Genomic DNA, 20323 nt, shown 5'->3' on the forward strand with positions numbered 1-20323 from the left:
AAGCTCTTTCCTGTACCTGCCTTTTTTTAAAGTTTATTTATTTTTTTAATTATCTTTAATTTTTATTTACAAATGGAATACCATTACCACACTAATATCATTTATTGTCCTTGACCAAATTTAGGATATATTAAAATTCCCTTGTTACAGATATATAGGCAATACACTCCAGATTCAGTATTTAAAATTAATTGTGTCCCTGCTTTTTTAATCCTTCGTACATGTGACCCCCAAATTAAAGTTCCTAAACTACTGACTAAGTCAAATAGACTTTCCTCCTTCAAAACAATCTCTTCCTTTGGTTTTCATGATAGAAATGAATAACATTTTTACTTTTAGTTTTTTGGTGTGTGTGTTTTTTCTGAAAGGTTCATTTCTTTTCTTCATTCAAATGAATATATTTTCATTGAGTTTTATTGAAAATTGCCATGTTCAGTGAAAATAGATTATTTTAAGTCAGGATAAGCTCAGTTATGTTACAGTTAAAACAAAACAAAACAAAACAAAAAACAGGAAATACACCTTAAAGTCTTGTGGCTTAGAAAATAAAGATTTCCTTTCACACATGTTACTTTGCCTGAGGGATTTGGCAGGATACCTACTGTTTTCCCTCAGTGTTCAGTATTCCCCACTGAAGGAGGAGCCGACTATCTTGAATGCTTCCATTCACAACAGATCTTATTTGCCAGAACTAATCATATGGATCCACTTAACTAAAAGGAGCTCAGCATATGCCCAGAGGAAGAGAAAACCAAAGCATGTGGTAAAAACCTTAAAGACACTATATCTGTTTTATTAATGAACATCAGTGAGAAAGTTGGCACTGGATTTTAGCCATTCATAATAATGTCTACCAGACTTTAATAAAGATCAACAGAGTAAGAGAGAAGGAATTTTCAGATTGTATAGACTCTCAAAACACATGTACATGTATTTGAAATTAACAATAATACTTAGACTGACAGCAGTGATAATGTTTACCAAGAGCATGTTATGTGCCAACGTGTTCTAAGTAGATCACAGGCAACACAAAATTTAATATTCAAACTACAATATCATGTTCAAATTGCATTCTCACCTTCTTGATACAAAAGATGTCATGCCACTAACGGCATATTAACTGAGCATCTCGTCTGTGCTTGGCATAGTCCTAGGTTGTAAAAAACACAATATCATTTCCCTAGGTTCCCTTTGTCTAGAGTTTGCTCCCGGATGGTTCTGGGTCCTTCTCAGTGCTGGAATTAAGCAGGAAGTGATGGATTGCCAGGTTCAGGACTGAGCGGACTAATTGTAAGGACACACAGATTGATCTCTGCACCTTAATCAATACGCCCAATCTTTCAACAGACGTGCCTCCTTCCTAATGGCATCCTGCCACTGCTCTCTCTACATGTGATGCCTTCCACAAACCCAGAGCCACCACCTCCCACTGTCACCATATCTGGCTGGGGCCTATTTCCTGACCAATAGCAAAATGTAAGGACGTTTTTCCAAGTTATTTCCTGGAGATATTTTCTTCTGTAAATGTTGTGCATTCGAAAATATATTACGTACAAGTTGTAAAACTGTGAAGATGACAGACTCATGATTTTTAGAACAGCATTTCTTAAATTTTCATCAGGTATGTTGTCTTTCAAAAGGAAAAAATACAACTATGATAAATCTTTGAGAATTCATTTGAGGACACTACTTCGAAAAAAAATCACTGTCTTACATTTCTAAAATTACAGTTCATAGATTTTTATTAATTAATTGCAAATATATAGAAAATGATATATTTTGCTTTCATAAATGGCAAAGATGTATAGATTTAATTATAATCAAAATGAAAACACAAAGGAGTCTAAGTAGGACTCTCAGACCCTTGATAAAATGCTTTTGTACCTTCAAGGGTCAGTGGGTACCATTATAAGATATACTGCACTAGGATAAAAAAGTTACTTCCAAGCCTTCACAACCTAGCACCCATCTCTCTTTCTGGTCTAACTTTTCAACATTATGTCACAGAGATACTCTAGACCTATGTTTTTCATTGGGGGAATTTAATTTCTCCAAAGGAAAATCTGTTCCCCTTTTCAAACAAATCTTAAATCCCATATTCTTTGGGAATGTTTCCTAATAATCCTGTTGGGAGACAATTATCCATGAATATTTTGACATTTCTGCAGAGTCAGTCTTTCTGAGCAAAGAGCACTGGCTAACTTAGTTAAAGGATGATAACATAGTAAATATGCCTTGGAAGCTGGAGACGGTGTTTTGCTCATGAGAGGTTTAGAGACTGAATGCCTTGGAGCCAATTATTGACATTCCAGGGTACTGACCTGCCCCTCCTGTCCCAGGACAACATTTGCACTCATTGCAGAGTAGTAATCTCTCGCTCTCACAGGAAAAGATGGGGTGATGTGCCAGCGGTGTAAAAAAACTTAGGGACACTTCATTTCAGGGTCTTTCTCGTGTAGTGCAACTGTGCTGCCCACACAGGGTAATACTATCTCTCACCCATCACCCTGTGGGGACTGGGGCTGGAGGATACTCATTAACATACTCCATGAGTAAGAAATGGTCTGTTCTCTGATCCACAAACCGTATGTTTCCTGGCTGGTTATCAATCTATCTATCTATCTATCTATCTATCTATCTATCTATCTATCTATCTATCTATCATCTATCTATCTATCTACCTACCTATCATATACATGGATATGTGCATATGCACACACACAAATACACACATTATGTAAGTAAATCTTGTATGTACTATTTTAAGAGTAATTCTTAATTCTGATATTTTATGTTGTATCTTCAGGTGTGACACTTACCTTTCACTCCCATCCAGCAAATATTTTTAAAATTTAATACATCTTATCAGCATACTTTTTATTAGACATTCAGAGACAAAGGATCCAGTTTTAGATGGCTAGATAATGTGTGGGAAGTTACTTAACACTTCTACAAAGACTTCCTCCCTGCCTTCTGTATGATATTAAAGGAGTTTGCCTAAACTTTTTTTTCCCAAAAATCATATGCATTGATCTGTTTCATTTATCTTGTCAAGATTATATTTACGTACAAAATATCGAAGAACTAGAGCCTATTTCCATAGGTAGTAGATCATTCTAACAACTGTCCACAATGAAGATTGTGCTCTTTCCATCAAGAGATTGGCTCTGTTACTCCATTCTCTTGAATCTAGGCAGGGAATGGAACTTGCTTTCATGAATGGGCTGTCGTGGAAGTTACTTTATGTGAATCCTGGAGCCTAGATCTTAATTGGCCTTGCAACTTCCATTATCTTGTAACCTGGAACCACCATGCTGTAAAGATGCCAGAGGATGAGCAGGCACATGCAGGAGACACAAGGCACCCAACTAAGCACAACTACTACAGGACACATGTCGTAGTGAGCCATTTTAGAACTTCCAGCTCCAGTCAGCAATTGACCACAGCCCCATGGGTGCTCCCTGCTTACGCCTGCGGAAGAACTACCCAGAATGACAAGTCACAGAATTTGTGAGTGACAAGTCATCTTTTCATGTTATTTAAGACATCAAGTTTTGGGGTGATTTGATCTCCAGCAATATGTACCTGAAATACTGTATCATATTTTATAAGTTTTACATGACACATAATATCTAGTGAAATGTAAAATGAACCATCATTCTGATCATTACTTTAAAAGATTTCATTTCAATAGACTTGTCCTTTGTAAGTTAAATATTGCAATACTGAAAATATTTCTAAAACATTAAAAGTTTTGGTAGTGAGAACTGATTACAAATAACATTGTATTAAATGGATTTATTGAAAACTGGCCAAAGGTTAACGATTTAGGACTTTATAAGAAGGGACATATTCAAGGTAATGATAAAATCACAAGGCAATTTGAAAAATAGATAAAACACATTTCCGGGGCCAGACATTCCTTCCTATTCCCTCTGTTTCCTCTTAAACTTATAATTACTAAAATCAAAAGTCTGTGCCAAAGAATCATTGTCAAATAGTATATATTTTTTTCTGTATATGTCAAGTTCTCAAATTAACAACTTTAAGACATAAGCAAGTTCCACAAAAATTACACTACATATTTCCCAATTAGAAATGAGTCTGTGCTCAAATAACAAAACAATATCTGGTAAAAAACGAAGATCTGCTTTGTGACTTTGTCTAACTCTTCTGGTCTCTGTCTCACAATTCCCACCCTCCAGACCCATTTTGAAAGAGCGGGGGCTCTGTTGAAAGCTAAATTTTAACTTTTTTTTTTCTTCTAACGGCATTGGCTTTGCAATCAGGGGTTATTCTTTTGGCGTATAAATCTAACTTTTGATAAATATGACCTACAATATTTTCCAATCCCAAAAGTACTGAATATGGACTTATCTTTTTCCTTTTTCTGTGTATATCTAAATGTGATTAAAGTACAGTCTTCAGATGGAAGAATATCATTGTTAAGTGGTTATAAATATCTAATGAGATACATAAAGGTTTAAAGATCATTACTTTTTCAGATATACTGAAATGCACTTACCTGTAGTGTCGGAGAAGTCTTTTCCATGGTACCCCAGCTTAGTACCCAGACCTGATCATGTGATTTGTCGTAGTGCAATTTAACTGGGACCGGGTCTGTGTTTACTGTCTGTAATAAACAGAAGTTAAAATTTTTTTCAGACTGAAATATTAGTTTAAAAGTAGGCCAGAAATTATGGAATAACCCAAGAATTTAGATGTCAGATTAAAAAATATGTTTCCAATTATCTAAGTTTCTAAATTCTTATTTTATTAATTCAGAAAAATGATACTTTACTCAAACACGTTTTTGCACCATTTTATAAAGTCTTATGTTCAGTCATTACCTATGCAAATTGTGTCTCATGGAGAAGCTATTTAGAAACTCAAGGTATAAATGATTAACATGTGCATTTCAATCAATTGTTGAATTCAGGTGACAATTGTTTATACTAGTAGATTTTTCCATCCCAAAGCTGGTTATGGGATTTGACCATCTATAATAATAAAACACCAATGATTTGATACCTGTAGGTGGTTGTAACTGTAGTAACAGATTACCTAATTTAGTTTCCTAATGAGAAATCTAAAACCATAGAAATAAGAATAAGCACAATTTTTGTACCATATATATATATATATATACGGTAAATGTGTTTTTCTGCTGATATTTATAATACTTAACATTTATTTAAAATAAAACAAATTGCTTTCAGGCAGTAATTTCACTCACCTTAATTTAAGCTATTTATTTTCCAAGCTAACACCTTTTTAAAATAATTTCCTGTAGTAGTTGCATATAAAATTTTATAACATAAAACAAATCGTATTCAATAAAACAGCCTTTATTCAATTTTCAACGCATTTCTTCTCCATTGGTTTAGCTAAAGGTGAACTACAGTTGCGGTTGAACATATGGGGATTCATATTTTAACTAACATTTTGGCAATTTAATTTTACAAAATATTTATTTTCTAAGTCATGCCCTGCATTTTATATATATTTAGAATACTCAGTATTCTTGGATTACTGAAGTAATTATTATCTGAAAAAAACTATTTCCACATTACTGTGTCAGTGTCCTCATCCCTTTCTTCCTGGCTAACAGAACCACAATATTGTTTTAGTATCAAATAAGCAGCCATGTTCTCAGGGAAGGTAGCCCACTTAGCCATCACTTGGCCAAGCACCAGAGATCTGAGCCAGTGTCTATTCCATTCCCCTGTGACAAGTATTAAGTTTCCCAGCCTCTCTAGGCCTAAGGGTGGTCAAATGGCATACTTGATACATGATGAAGGTTAATATGATGATTTCTGAGAATGCTTTTGCATTTCATTTATCCCTCCTAGTTGGTAGTTTCACTCCTGATGATAGTGTGTGAATATGTTTCCCTTCTATTTATGCCTCATGGATAAGAAACATCCTTTTGTTTGATTGTTTCTTCTTTTGGAATATGGAAAGAAACTCTCGGGGCTCCAATATATTCAGTATCATTGCATAAGCAATACGATCCTAGTGGAGAATCATTGAGAGGCTGTATACACCATGCTCATAGGCATGTATTCTGAAGCCGGCTTCAAATCTTAGCATTTAATTATATTAAAATAATGGCAATACTAATAATAATACCTTGAAAAGTTACTAAGCTTTTCTGTGGCTCAGTTTCCTCTTAAATAAAATGAAGACAATAATAACACCTACTTCAAAGGGTGGTTGTGAATAATAGGTGAGGTAGTAAATATAAAGTGCTGAGGGTAAGCCTGGTGAATATTAAGCACTACAGAAAGACTACTACTGCTATTAGGAAAACTAATTTTCATGACAATTAGCATCATAGTATTTCGAAGTTAGAGATGTAATACCCTTATTTAGCAAGTGGAGACTTAGAAGAGAAAATAAATGAACACAGTATTTGTCCTTGGAGAATTTATAGGCTGGAGGGTGAAAGGACTTAAAATAACTTGATGCATGCCATAAAATAAAAATAAGGAACGAATGCCATCACAGCTCAGAGGAAGAAGTACAATCTGGGACGAGGGATAAAGGGGGGAGGCGATCCTATAATTGAGCCTTAAAGTAATGATATTTTTATAAACGGGAAGACAGACACTTTTTTAAAGTTAACATGAAAATATGTTCCAGAAGGTTTCAGAAAGCAGTCCATGATTAATTTCTATTAAATAAAGTAATATATATGTATTTAAAACAGGAAAACATCAATCAATTTTCAAAACAACTTCAGAATTTAAAAAAAATGTCTGCTCAATGGTCTCCCAAATTTTTTAACATTTTGTGCTTCAGCATTTCAAAAGTTTGGTATTTAATTTAGTTTATTTTGGTGTTCAGCTATAAAAGCACACCAGAATTGAAAAAAGATATGCATATCAACGTGAAGAAAAGTACTATGACATACTTGTATTTTATTTGGAAAATGTTTAACACTTAGGAAAAATATGTTTACAAGTTTTCAAGTGTGCAGATATAACATATTTTACAGAGAGAGAATTTTCATGGTTTTCAGCAACAACATCATATAACAATAATGAAAATATTTCTAAATAACCTTCTTCAGGATTACCTTTCCATAAACCAATTTTCAACAACAACAAAAAAGCCCATATATGTTCCTACTTACATCATCAACTTTAAAAGAGATAAATTACATGTGTTGGATTTTACAAAATGTCTGCTAGTATACATTGAAAATTACTTTAAATGATAAGTAAGTTTAGACCATTAGCTTTTGCAAAAGAGAAAGACACTATTTTTGACATTCTTAAAATTTTTCTAAAGATTTTGTAGGGTATCCAATGGACACTTGTCTTATTAGGGAGACCACTTCATAGACGATGTAGTTGCCTGACCACTGCAGGGTACACCTGAAGCTGAATGTCAAGTATAATTTAATATATATATACATATATAAATATTCATGGGGTGTGGAATACAACATAGGGAATAGAGTCAATGGAATTGTAACAGCTAGATACAATATCAGAGGGGTAGTAGATTGGTGAAGGGGCGTTATCATTTTGTGAGGGGTATAAATATTTAACGGTTACATTGTTTTGTACACCTAAAACTAATTAAAAAAATGTTCTTGCCACAATTAAACCTTCAAGCCTCTGTGTTGTAAAATAGTTACAATGTTTCTCCACACTTTAGGAAAAGGATCATAAAGATCCTATTATCCTTGACTGTCTTCTTCCTCCCACACCTCAGGAAACACCATTGCCTCTGCCTTCTAAGTATTGGCTTCTTTGCAGCATCTCCCCTGCAGCCACCAAGAACAGAGCCTCTGTCATCTCTAACCTCATCACATGGTTTCTGACTTCTAACTTTAGACTCATCAACTTTCTCAACAGATTTGCCAGAGTCATTTCTTTGTTGTTACCATCAAATAGAGCATGACACTAACCTGCACAAAACACTACACTGTCGTTTCATTTCCCTCAGCATAAAAGCTAAAAGTCCTTATAATGACAACCGGGTCTCACCTGACCTGTCACTCCCCAGTTTTCTTTCTCCCATCCCCTCGCCTACTACTCTCCCCTTTATGTCTCCAATCCAGATGCTCTTGGATTCCTTGCTATTCATCCAAGGAGCTATACTTCTGCCTTTTGGAAGTCTTTTCCCTGGAACCGTCTTTCGCTAGATGATATAACCATGTCTGCTTCCCCAACACTTACTTTGCTCAGAACCCACTGCAGTGAGCTCTCTAATTACCCTATTTATTATTGCAACCAGCCTTCCCTTTTGTACTTTCCTTCATCTTTAGCTTTCCCAATGCCCTGTGGCCTTGCTCTACCATTTCACCTTGTCCAATAGCACTTACCACCTTACATATTACACAGTTTCCTTTTTCAATATTCTTAATTTTCATTGTCTGTCTGCATCCAATTGATTCTAGACCCCAAGAAGGCAAGATTTTGTGTGTATAACCTATGCACTTAGAACATAACTGAGAAAAGCAAATGGCAAAATTGAACATGCCAAAACTTATTATTATCAAGATCATCATTATTACTTTATATAACAAAAACATAATATTCTGCACCAGACTTAGTATGAACAATATTTTTTTTAAATATTTTACAAATACAAATTATTTTTATTTAATCTTCACAACAATCTTTTTTAATGAGGTATGTACTATTGTTATCCCCTTTTCACAGATAAAAATGAACAAAAGACTAAGGTTACCAACATGGATCTCTCCCTATTGTTAAACTCCCATTTTCCTCTCAAGATACTCTCATGTGCAATAACATACAGATGAATCAGGCCTCCAAAATCGGTCTATATATTAAAGATTTATAAAACGCAGTATGATTCCTTTTTTAAGATAAAAGAACAATGAATGACATCCTAGCATTCCCCTTCTACAACTAGTCACCTTTCACCTTCCTTACGTTGTATACATTCCACTTCAGAGACCGTGATTATATATATATATTTCAGCTACCAAACATTTATCAGGAAAAATGCTATAAGTTAAAAGACAATATTCAAGAACATGAGATTGTGAAAAACGCATTTTATATAGCTCATCTTTCACCTTATAACTAACCTACATAAAATGTTCATTTATTACATAGTATAAATTTGGATTTTACTACCAGTATTATTTTGCTAGAAAAATTGTTTTCAAACTTTGCCTTGAGAACCCTATGGAAATGAGACCTATTTACAGTAGGTGATTTGAATCCCAAACAAAACAGAACAAAGGAGATCAGTTTGACCTACTGAATAATTCTGTAAGACTGTTTAAAAAGAAGATTCTGATATTATAGGTTGGAAATTTCTCTCCCGTATTATAAAATCTACAATTTCATGCACACGTAGCTTTTGTGTGGCCTGGTGATATTCAGATAATTAAGCCACAATCCTTCTTCCAAAGATTTATTGATTTATTAAATATTTTCAAATATCTTTCAAATAACTTAATATTTTGTTATTGTAATTAATTAGTAGCAGTGAGCCACATATTTAATCCCTACATATTTAGATTCCATATTTCTTAATTTCCCACATAACTACTATTTTCAAAGTGTTACATCATTGTGATGAATTAATTTCTTATCATACTCCTTCATAAAAATGTTTAAAATATACTCTATAATGTAATAATAAATGTTTTATTTGTTATAGCTTTATAAAGATATTGATAATTTTTTATTTAATTTTTTAATACATTGTTTAAGGATACAACTTACTTATACCATGAGGCTTTGTATTTTTTTCCTTCGTTGATTTCATCTGTAAACCTTAACTCCCTCAAAGTCCCAACATACCTAGTGGTATACAAATTCGTCAATATTTCTTGAGGAAGTGCCACAAGTAAAAATATTTAAAATGCATGCTACACTGGTCATGGATCAGTTACATCAACTTCTATAAAGACGGCTTATATAGTAAGGGTGAAATACTGATAAGAGCAACAAAGATACACAGAAGTTGGGGTTTAGTTTTGACCTGAAGGAACAGTGAAGCACAGCTTGTTTATCAGTCTGACAAGGAGAGTACCAGCTGGCTAATTAAGTGAGCCTAATTTAAACTAATGATGTAGATTCTCAGGATAATGTGCTAATGGCTAGAGGAGACTGCTGATGACACTTAAGAACACTCCCGAGATGTTACAATCAGCTACTTCTGCACTGAAGCAGAACCTGATTTTGCTCCACAGAAGACAAAAGGAGGTCAGTTGTTTACCAGTTAATCTTCCATAGAGCAAAACATCTCCTGTATACCATTGCCACAAAAGTTTTAATAGTAGGAAGAGCAATAACCATTTGATGTTTACAGCAACACCAAGGTTATAGATTCCATTTGAAAATTGTGATCTTTTTCTTTTAAAGCTCCAGATTGAAATGATATCAAGATAGCCACTGAAAACAAATACAGTCCAGGAATAATTTATCATGAAGCTTGTAAAATCTCACATTGCCAAGAAAGTTTTTGTTATTTTAATAGTAAAATATAACAATGGTGTTCACACTTAAAAAATGTTTAGTCCTAAAATGCATATTTAAGACAAATCTACACAGTTAATACATGCACAAGAAAGTCATATAAACAACTGCTTAGATGTCACTATAAAAGACTAGGGTGGGGGGAGGCTGGTTGGCTCCCTTGGTGAGAACATAGTGCTCATAACACCAATGTCACCAGTTCGATTCCCACATGGGCCAGTGAGCTGTGCCCTCCACAAGCAGATTAAAAACGACTTGACTTGGAGCTGATGGGTCTTGGAAAAACACACCATTCCCCAATACTCCCCAATAAAAATTTAACAAAAAATGAATGAATGAATGAATGAATCAATCAATCAATAAAGACTAGGGATCTACTAAAATTGGATTGGAAAAGAAAACTGGAAAGATTAAATTTAAATAAATGTAGTGTGATTATTATTTTATTTGTCTCCTTTTTTTACTTCTCAAGAATAAGACTTTGATTTTGGACTTCATGGTTCCATTTCTATATCCACACCATAGAAAAATCTGTAGTATTTTCTATCATGTTTGGGAGATGATTAGCTTTTTACTGTAATCAATCTCCTTAGTTACCTCTACATAATATACAAATATTACAAATAAATAAATAAAGGTACAGCACACAATCAGAAAGTATAACTTCATTTGGATACAAAAAAGGCTGACTTTGAATCTAGCCTCAGTTGAGAACAGCGGTCAGATTGAGAACGGATGCTTTACTTTTTACAAAATTAACTTTATGTTTCTCAGTGGACTTCAAGAGCATGCTCTGCCCTTGGATATACCTAAAGCTTTAAATCACAAATCGAGCTTTTTAGTTTTTTAGTAGCTAGACATATTCTTTATTTCAATAGTTTTAAAACTTGAATTTGGGGGTTAATTATTAATTTAGAAAACAGTGGATTCAATATCTAAGTCTGTATAATCTATCATTTACATGCTGTTTTTAAATTAGGAAACATCTTGAGGGAATTTAAAATTCTAAGAGATAAAGTATTTTCAAATATAAAACTAGAGTATTTCGGATATTCATAATTCACCTTTAAGCAGTACCTTTGAGAACTAAAATTCACATATTCTTAGGTAATGTTAGGACAAATACAAGAATGCATTTTACCCAGCAGATAGCAGACTTATTCAACATCTAAAGAGATTCACAGACAGAAATTATACATGGTTGCAAAAGAGAACTTAGAAAAATTCAGAGATAGAAAATTTTAATTGTCTTAAGAGAGAATTTTACATGGTAAATAGCTAAAATTTTAGGATGATATTTATAATTGACAATAGGCCTCAAGCAGTAGTGTCCCTATCAGAAAGCATATTACACTAACATATCCAGTATGGAAATTTTCATTTTATAAACTAAGGTGATCTTAAATTTCTATAGAATAGATTGTTGTAGAATGGCCCAAATCACTGCAGCTGCTACTTTACTCTCCTTTCCAAAAACGTATTCAGTAGTCCCGTAATTCAAAACCTTCCCTCTTTATTGACAGAAGGGTAATATTCAATTCCATCATAAACCTCCCCAGAGCTGTGTGAGCTACCCCATGACACACCACTATTTCTGCCTTTTTGTTCCAAAAATTAAGTTCCCACATGTTTCCTCCAATAGGGACAGATCTGATATGTTGTTCATGGTTCCCACTGCTCTTCAAACAGAAGGCAGCTCAGAAAGTGAGGCAATAAGGCTGAAATGGTGGTGAGGGGCAAGATGCATCAAGAGAAGGTGAAGATTTCTTTTTGATAGCAGAAAGTCTCAGATATACAGAGAATATACCCAGAGCAGTTGGAGTAAAACAGGAAGTCAACAACCAAGTCAATGAAGATACACATTTTAAAATTCCAAGGTCTCATAAAATTGCGTGCAAAAATGTAACTCTAAAGTTTGGTAGAATGTCCACCTCTAAATCCATCTGGGACAGAAAATTTGTTTTAGTACTCTTAAGTCAGTTCATTTAATTAGTTATGAACGTATTCCTTTTATATTCCTTCTTGGGTTACATGTTATTAACTTACATTTTCCCTTTGTTTTTGTTTTTGTTTTTTTCCCACTATGTTTTCAAAATTTCCTACCGTGACTTTTACCTTAATATTTACTTAGTTCCTTTTACTCTCTGCTAGGATTGTAGTTATATCTCATTTTATTCAATTCTAATAGTGCTGTGACTTTTGTCCTTTTGCTTTGCCAAAATCCCCAAAGATATTCTTTTTAATTAGTCTTTTGGAATAAATCAATTTTTACCTCTATCCTTTAATTCCATTGTGTCTTATTTTTATGTTTATGCTTTCCTCCTTCCATTTAGATTATTCTGATTTTCTTCAATTAAATTCTAAAAGTATATGTTAAATGTTTTATTTTCAGTTTATTATTTACTTTTTAATGTAGCCAAAGATCCTCAAAATGCATACTTACATGGATTCAATGTATTTACCCATGATTATTAACATTACTTAATATTGATATTTTAAATTTACTTTGGTATTATTGTTAATTTAATTTTGTGTCAGAGAATCAGTACAAAATAGTTCCATTAATATGTCTTGAGGCTTAATTTATATCCTAGCATGTGGTCATTTTCACTAAACCTTTTAATTTAGTGAATGCTGTGGTCTGAATGTTTGTGTCCTCCAGAATTCATGTATTGAAATCCTAAACCCCAAAGATAATAGTGTCAGGAGATGGGGCCTTTGGGAGGTGATTAGGTCATGAGCATGGAGCCCTCATGAATGAGATTAGTGCTTTTATAAAAAGTCCCCAAACAGATCCCTCACCCTTCCTCCATGTGAGGATATAGTGACATGGTACCGTTTGGGAACCAGGAAGAGGGCTCTCACTGTATCGCAGCCATGCAGGGACTTTAATCTTGGACTTTCCAGGTTCAGAATTGTGAGAAACACATTTCTGTTGTTTATGAGCTATGCAGTCTGCTGTATTTAGTTATAGCAGCCTAAAAAGATTAAGACAGTAAAATGTTTAGTGATAATGTATATTTAATCATTGCTTGTTGCAAAGGTTAGTACATGATCTGTTACTTCAAACAGTAATAGCATTGTGCAATTCAAATGTTATTAATTTTGTTGATTTACCAAATATAAATATATATATGTATATATATATATATATATATATATATATATATATGCATACATATCATACTTTTTTATATAATAGGAACCTCTCACTCATTACACTCATTTTGACCTAAATATTAACTTTCCCCCTTTCTTTCTATTTTCTCTTTCTGGAATATCCTTCTGGAATTTATTCTTTCTACTGCTAATGGATAAATTAAGTCTGATATATTTGAATATATTTGGTTCTTATGATTAGTGTTAGTTGTTTTATAAAATCACCACAAATACTGAATTTCTGAACTAAACGATTGCTCCTAGGGGAAATATACAGTTCGGTTCCAATGAGTTTCTGGGCACAATATTTTTATGAATTGACCAATACATAACCTTGTTTCACGGGTGTTTCTGTTCAAAGATATTTTATTTAATAGATATTATTTATTAATTAACATTGAATTTATGGCCAAACTGCACAACTCATGCTTGGATGAAGCTTTACCATTAGGCATATCACGACCTTCTTGCACAAGCATTTCAACACTATGCTTGAGGGCATTTTAAACAACAAAGTTGCCAGCAAAAGCAAAAAGATGCAAAAAACATGTCACTAAATAAGACCATGAAAAGAACACTTGCTTACAGTATGAAAGCTAAAACAAGAAGGGAGAGCATCTCCTCAGTTGGGAACATGTGTGTGGGGCAACACATTTTTCACCACACTGTGAATAACCACAAAAGCACCATGAGTATTAATTTTGTGGTTTTGAATAAATTTAAGAGAGTAGATGAATTTTCAAATACAGAACTAGCAAACAATAAGAATAAACTAATTGATTTCTCTACAGCAATGAAGAATGACACTAATAACAGCTACATGGAAACACAATAATCTCATAATTATAAGGTAGAGCCAAAGTACCCAGATACAAATAGAGACTACAATATATTTTAATTTATCTAATATTCAAAATCATGCAATACTTATTCATGGTGACAGAAATCTATGTAATGATTACTTTTGTGTACGTAATGACTATAGGGTGTGATAAAACATAATTCTTATTATTTTAATAACAAGATCATAAGGCAAACCCCTTTGTAATGATGCCCAGTTTTCAACCTAAAAAAGTATTACATCTTTATCTGAAAAATTTTCCACAACCATGATTGTATCACATGATTTTTAATATTATATCATTGTATAATGTCTTTTACATTCTCCTAGCATTTCATAGTAATTATAGGCATTTTGAAAAGTAATGTAATTTATGTGATTTTTCCCATTGCATGAACATTCATTGTTAATATTTTAAATTAATTTTAAATTTTACATCATTGTCTGGAAATGGAAGTGATATGAATAGTAAGTGATGTTTGCTTTTCTCACTTTTGAATATTTGGTAGGTAATACATATTCAGTCAGTGTAGGTTTTTAGCTTGAAAACTGAATTTAAAGAGCAGCTTGATTATTCCTAAAACATTCTTCTCATTTTAATGTATTGGCTACAGAGCCTTGATAATCCCAAACAGAATGCCTGTAATTTGTAGCCCTGTGGTATAGCTGATATCAAAATAAAATCAACCTGATCAAAAATCCAACAGTCTCAAAGATAGACACATAAGAGGTAAAATATACAGAAAAAACATGTTCTCCCATTAGCTATTAGACTATTAAATTGAATATACATGGGAACTGTGTAACTAACCCTGGAGACTTTAGAGTTTTCTAGTAGAACAGTTATCTATCCTTTTACTCATGATTGTACTGTTCATTCTCATATTAGAAAGTGAAATACTAAACTAATTATCCACTGTAATGTGTAACCTGGGAAATACCAGAGCTATTTAATAGAAGCAATTTTCATTCTTTTATTTGTGATACCAAATACATTTCATAATAGGCAATCAATAAATGTATACAGAATGGGTGGACGGATAGATAGATGGATGATTGCATGAATTCCTGTGAAGCTGTTAAGACGAGAGGCCTTAACATTGAACTCTTAGCACTTTTGTGGTTCTAGTCAGGAATCAACATTAGAGGGACTATCAGCTACTACAATATTCAATTTTAGCAAACACTGGAGCAAAATCTCTCTGTAAATATAAGGAATAGTTAGGTTCCATTGTCTTAGAAATTTTGATAGGAAACAGGTATATAGCTCTTCTTATATGCCAAGTTCGCTGTAAGTACCTTATGTGCATTAATTGATCTAATCTTTAATGCAGCAGATTCTCAAATGAAGTCAATTCATTCAACATTGTTTCATTATAACATTGATGAAATGCCATAGGAACTTAACTTTTGTTGATATCAATGAGTTTACAGTAAATTTGGTGTCATTCATTACACATTGTTTCACTTAACGTCACAGAATCTAGCGATGATGTTAAGTGAGGACTTATTGTATAACTTTATGAGATATGTATAGTTATTACTTCATTTAACAGATTATACATATCTCTGGGCTGAGAATCCATAGATCACCATATTCAGGGCCTGTACACTGGAGCCCTAGTGCCTAGATGCAAATCCTCTGCTGCCCCTTGGTTTTTGTGCATCTGAGTTTAAACAAATTGCCCAGTTGGACATTCTTGGTAAGAGCAGGGAATTAAACATTTGGTGGCTCACACCAGAAAGTTTTTTCATAACTAGGATCATGGCAATGTTCGTTAGAGATTTTTTTCTCTGTCACTGACCTACATACACATTAGTACTTGTTTTGCTACTATAATAAAAACACCAAGTTACTACTATCTAGTAAAGGGTACTATTGTCTCAGCCTTTGTTAAGAATCAAATGAGAAAGATACAATGCTGTTTCTGGAATGATAACTAGGAATCCCTTAATTAGCCTCTGATTGGGACTCTCCTTAGTCTTGAGGGAATAAGCAACTCTGAGGATGATTTTCGTGAAACTAGTCATGTTAGTATTATGATGTGTTCATGGAATCTAACTTTTGAAATCAAAAGATTTACATTCTTTGATTCATTAGGCTCAAGGATCAGAATGAAAGGAGAGTTTTTCAGAAAATGCACATATTTTCCACTTATCCAAGTGATGAAACAAATTATAAATGACAATCAAATGGCAATGCACAAGTTACCTGGTAAAGATGATTAAATTAAAGCAAATCTATTTTAAAATCACTTTCAAAAGTAGGACTCATTCGTACCTGGACAACTTTTTGGGACTGCACATCAACAATTAGGACTCTGTCCAAAGTTGGCTGTGCGACATAAATGAACTTGTCTTTGACATTAACAGCGGATGCCCACACACACCTCTGAACTTCATCTCCTTCAGCTTTGGGACAGACTTCATCCTGTAATTCAGAAAATAGAAAATAAAATGAATGTCTTAAATTATAACACGGGCATGGCCATATTCTAGATAAAACTAATTACTGTTTTATTACTTTGAGCATCAAAAGTTAAATATGCTCATTGATAAGTATAAATATAGAGTTGAATCCATCAAAACAATAAATAGAACACATTTAAGCTCATTAAGTGTATATAGAAACTAATGGGAATGATAATTCTTTACAATAAATTTCTTGATATCAAGTCCATCACTTATTTCTAGTAAGACACAGTGCTTTCATTTGTCACTATCTGTTCACAACTCAGCAACTTCAGAAATACATAGCAAATCTAATGTTTTCTTCCAAAACCCCTAATCTCAAACCTCTTTCCCAGACATTAAAGGTCACACTGAAATATATTTAGAACTTCTCAAAACATCAGTGGCTGCTGCCCTGACACATCCATGGTCTTTTCAAAATCCACTGGAAATGATTAAAGGAATCTCGTAATTTGTGGAGAACCAGAAGCTTAAGGAACATTATAATAAAGAAGTTATTCAGAATGGTTACTTAATTTTTCAATTTGGCATCAAGGTAAAATATTACAAAATCCTTCAATTGACCTGAACCTATTTATTCTGCTCCTATACCATAGAAATGCCTTATCATTGGTTATTTCACAGTTTGTGCTAGATGCCCATAAATGAGGTAAAAAATACCTTCTATTCCCTTCTTTCCTGCACTCTATCAATGATGAATGAATGTTGAAGGGATATGTAAACCTTTGTGATTCATTCTGGCAGACACATCACAAGTAGAAGAAATGTCATGTAACTCATTATTTTTGTTTCAGATTTAGCTTTTATTCACTGATCTAATGATTTCATATGTTTCCCAATTTACTTATAGTTAGAAAAAACACTAAGATGAGAGATGGGTTGAACTGTACGTAAAATATATGTGTAATGATAAATATTTATTTATATGATGATGTAATGATAAATACTGATTTATGTTTCACATTTTTATGATATAGATATGATATTGATTACTGATATCTAATTATTTTTAAAATTATTTATTTATCTTTTTGAGTTACCATTGACATTCAACACTATTTTACATTAATTTCAGGTGTACAGCATAGTGGTTAGACATTTATATAGTTTATGCAGTGATCCCCCAAGTAGTCTAGTACCTACCTGGCACTACACATATTTGTTCCAACGTATGGTCTATATTTTCTATTCTGTACTTTAGATCCCCATCAAGATTTTGTAACTACGGATTTGTATTTGTTAATCCTATCACCTTTTTCACGTAGCTCCCTAATCCTTCTCCTTTCTGGAAAACACCAGTTTGCTCTCTGTATCTATGAGTCTGTTTCTATTTTGTGTGTTCATTTTGTGGCTGTTGTTGTTCTTTAGATTCCACGTATAAATGAAATAACATGGTATTTGTCTTTATCAGTCTGATTTATTTCACTTAGCATAATACCCTCTAGGTCCATCTGTGTTGTTGCAAATGATAAGATTTCAGTCTTTTGTATGGCCAAGTAATATTCCATTGTATACATCTGATAATGGATTAATATCCAAAATTTATAAAGTTCATACAACTCAACATCAAAAAACAAAACAAAACAAAGCAATCCATTAAAAAATGGGCAGAGAAACTAAATAGATATTTCTCCAAAGAGGACGTACAGATAGCTAATAGACGACGTATGAAAAGATGCTCAATGTCACTAATCATCAGAGAAATGAAAATTAAAACCAAAATGAGATATCACCTCACACCTCACAGGTGGCTATCAACAAATAAGTGTTGGTAAGGATATGGAGAAAAGGGAACCCTTGTGTATTGCAAATTGGTTGAGCCTCTATGGAAAACAATTTGGCGGTTCCTCAAAAATCTAAAAATTGAAGTACCTTATGACCCAGGGATTCCACTTCTGGGTATTGATCTGAAGAAATCCAAAACACTAATACGAAAAGATACACGCATTTCTATGTTCACTGCTGCATTATTTACAATTGCCAAGATATGGAAGCAACCTCAGTGCCTATCAACAGACTACTGGATAAAGAAGATATGGTACATATATACAATGATGTCAAATTCATCGATTTGTATACTCCAGTTAGCAAATCTTAAGCTAAATTGGTGCATTCTCTTCTCTAAATAAAAACATTATTTTTTCATTAGAGATCCCATTCGTTATTTGCACTTAATAATCATAAAACAAAATCAAGAAAATTTTTAGTATCAATACCACTAAGCATTTCTTTTAATTTAAAGATAAAACTGGCAGCAAATAAACCACATTTGGCATTTAGTGCTTAAAAGAAATACCACAATAATGTAACCCTTCTCACACAGCACAACCATAATAGGTATTTTTTGCATAAAATTTGAAAAATAATGTGAAAACCAGAGCATTCTAGAATGAGAAGCTCAGTATGTGGTCTGCTGTTTCTGTTCTCCAAACTACAGGTCTGATTACGGAAGGACCTGGAATGTCTACTAATTTTTAAGATCCAGTCCAGATATGTCAGGTTCAGCCCATCACCAGAAACATATAGCAGCAGTGTTGTCCTCTGAACAGCACAGGTTGATCCAGACTTCCAAGACATAAGCAAAAAAACCCTGAAAACTAAACATGTAATGTATGCTTCTGCTAGTTTTGAGTTGTGAAATTAACTCCATTTCCCAGAATGTGCCATAATTATTCTAAGATGACTACCTGTGGGGTCACCCTGAGTAATGTCTGTTGCACCCTCAAGCAGGCAGCACAACCTGAAGGCAGAAACCTGGCCTCAGTACCCACCCAGCAATAGAGGACGATATTGTACTCTCATTGATCAATTCACTGAAACATTATTTTCTATGTCTAACACTTTTCTTCAGAAGTATAGTAAATATCTTTGACAAGAACCTGATTTTTGTGAGAATCAAACACTATATAAAATATGTACTTGAGATCCATGAAGAAGTAAGAAAATGGTGAGACCTAAGGTTGATGAAAGGCTCTGAATAAGGGGAAATGTTTTACAAATTCTTTGCTATTGTGTAAAAGCCACCAATAAAACCTGCTGAAATAACAGAAAGTGTGAGTGACCTGACAGGTAACTGCCAGCCAAACAATGGCTGAACCAGGAGCAATTTCCACCCCTTTGTTTGCTACAAAGCTATTCAACAGTTGTTTTTTTTTTTTAAAAAAGGCTCTACTGCGAATTGTTTTCTATTTGTATGCTGTCCCCATAAGATATCCTTGACCAGACTCACAATCATTTTTACAAAGTCATTAAAAGTTTCCTGAGAGTCAGCCTGAATTTTCTTTGCTTCACTTTATGCCATTATTTCTGATTATAGTCTATTAGGTCCCTTTTTATAACAGCACTCTTAGTTTTTTTTCAGATTACATAGATTAAT

The 20323-nt window shown here is 33.4% G+C and overlaps 1 protein-coding gene across 5 annotated transcripts in view; it reads right to left on the reverse strand.

The window, feature by feature from the left end:
- FSTL5 (follistatin like 5) overlaps window positions 1-20323 on the reverse strand; it is a 639519-nt gene that overhangs the window by 57515 nt on the left and 561681 nt on the right. For all 5 annotated transcript variants that reach the window (XM_074337776.2, XM_074337777.2, XM_074337780.2 and 2 more), the window contains 2 exons: window positions 16757-16906; window positions 4526-4633 (listed from right to left, as the gene is read on the reverse strand). In XM_074337776.2, coding sequence (XP_074193877.2) covers window positions 4526-4633; window positions 16757-16906 — 258 coding nt within the window. The remainder of the gene's footprint in view (window positions 1-4525; window positions 4634-16756; window positions 16907-20323) is intronic.

This window comes from Rhinolophus sinicus, chromosome 15, assembly GCF_057876585.1.
Source record: "Rhinolophus sinicus isolate RSI-liver-muscle chromosome 15, RSI-T2T, whole genome shotgun sequence".
In the NCBI taxonomy this organism is placed as follows: domain Eukaryota; kingdom Metazoa; phylum Chordata; class Mammalia; order Chiroptera; family Rhinolophidae; genus Rhinolophus; species Rhinolophus sinicus.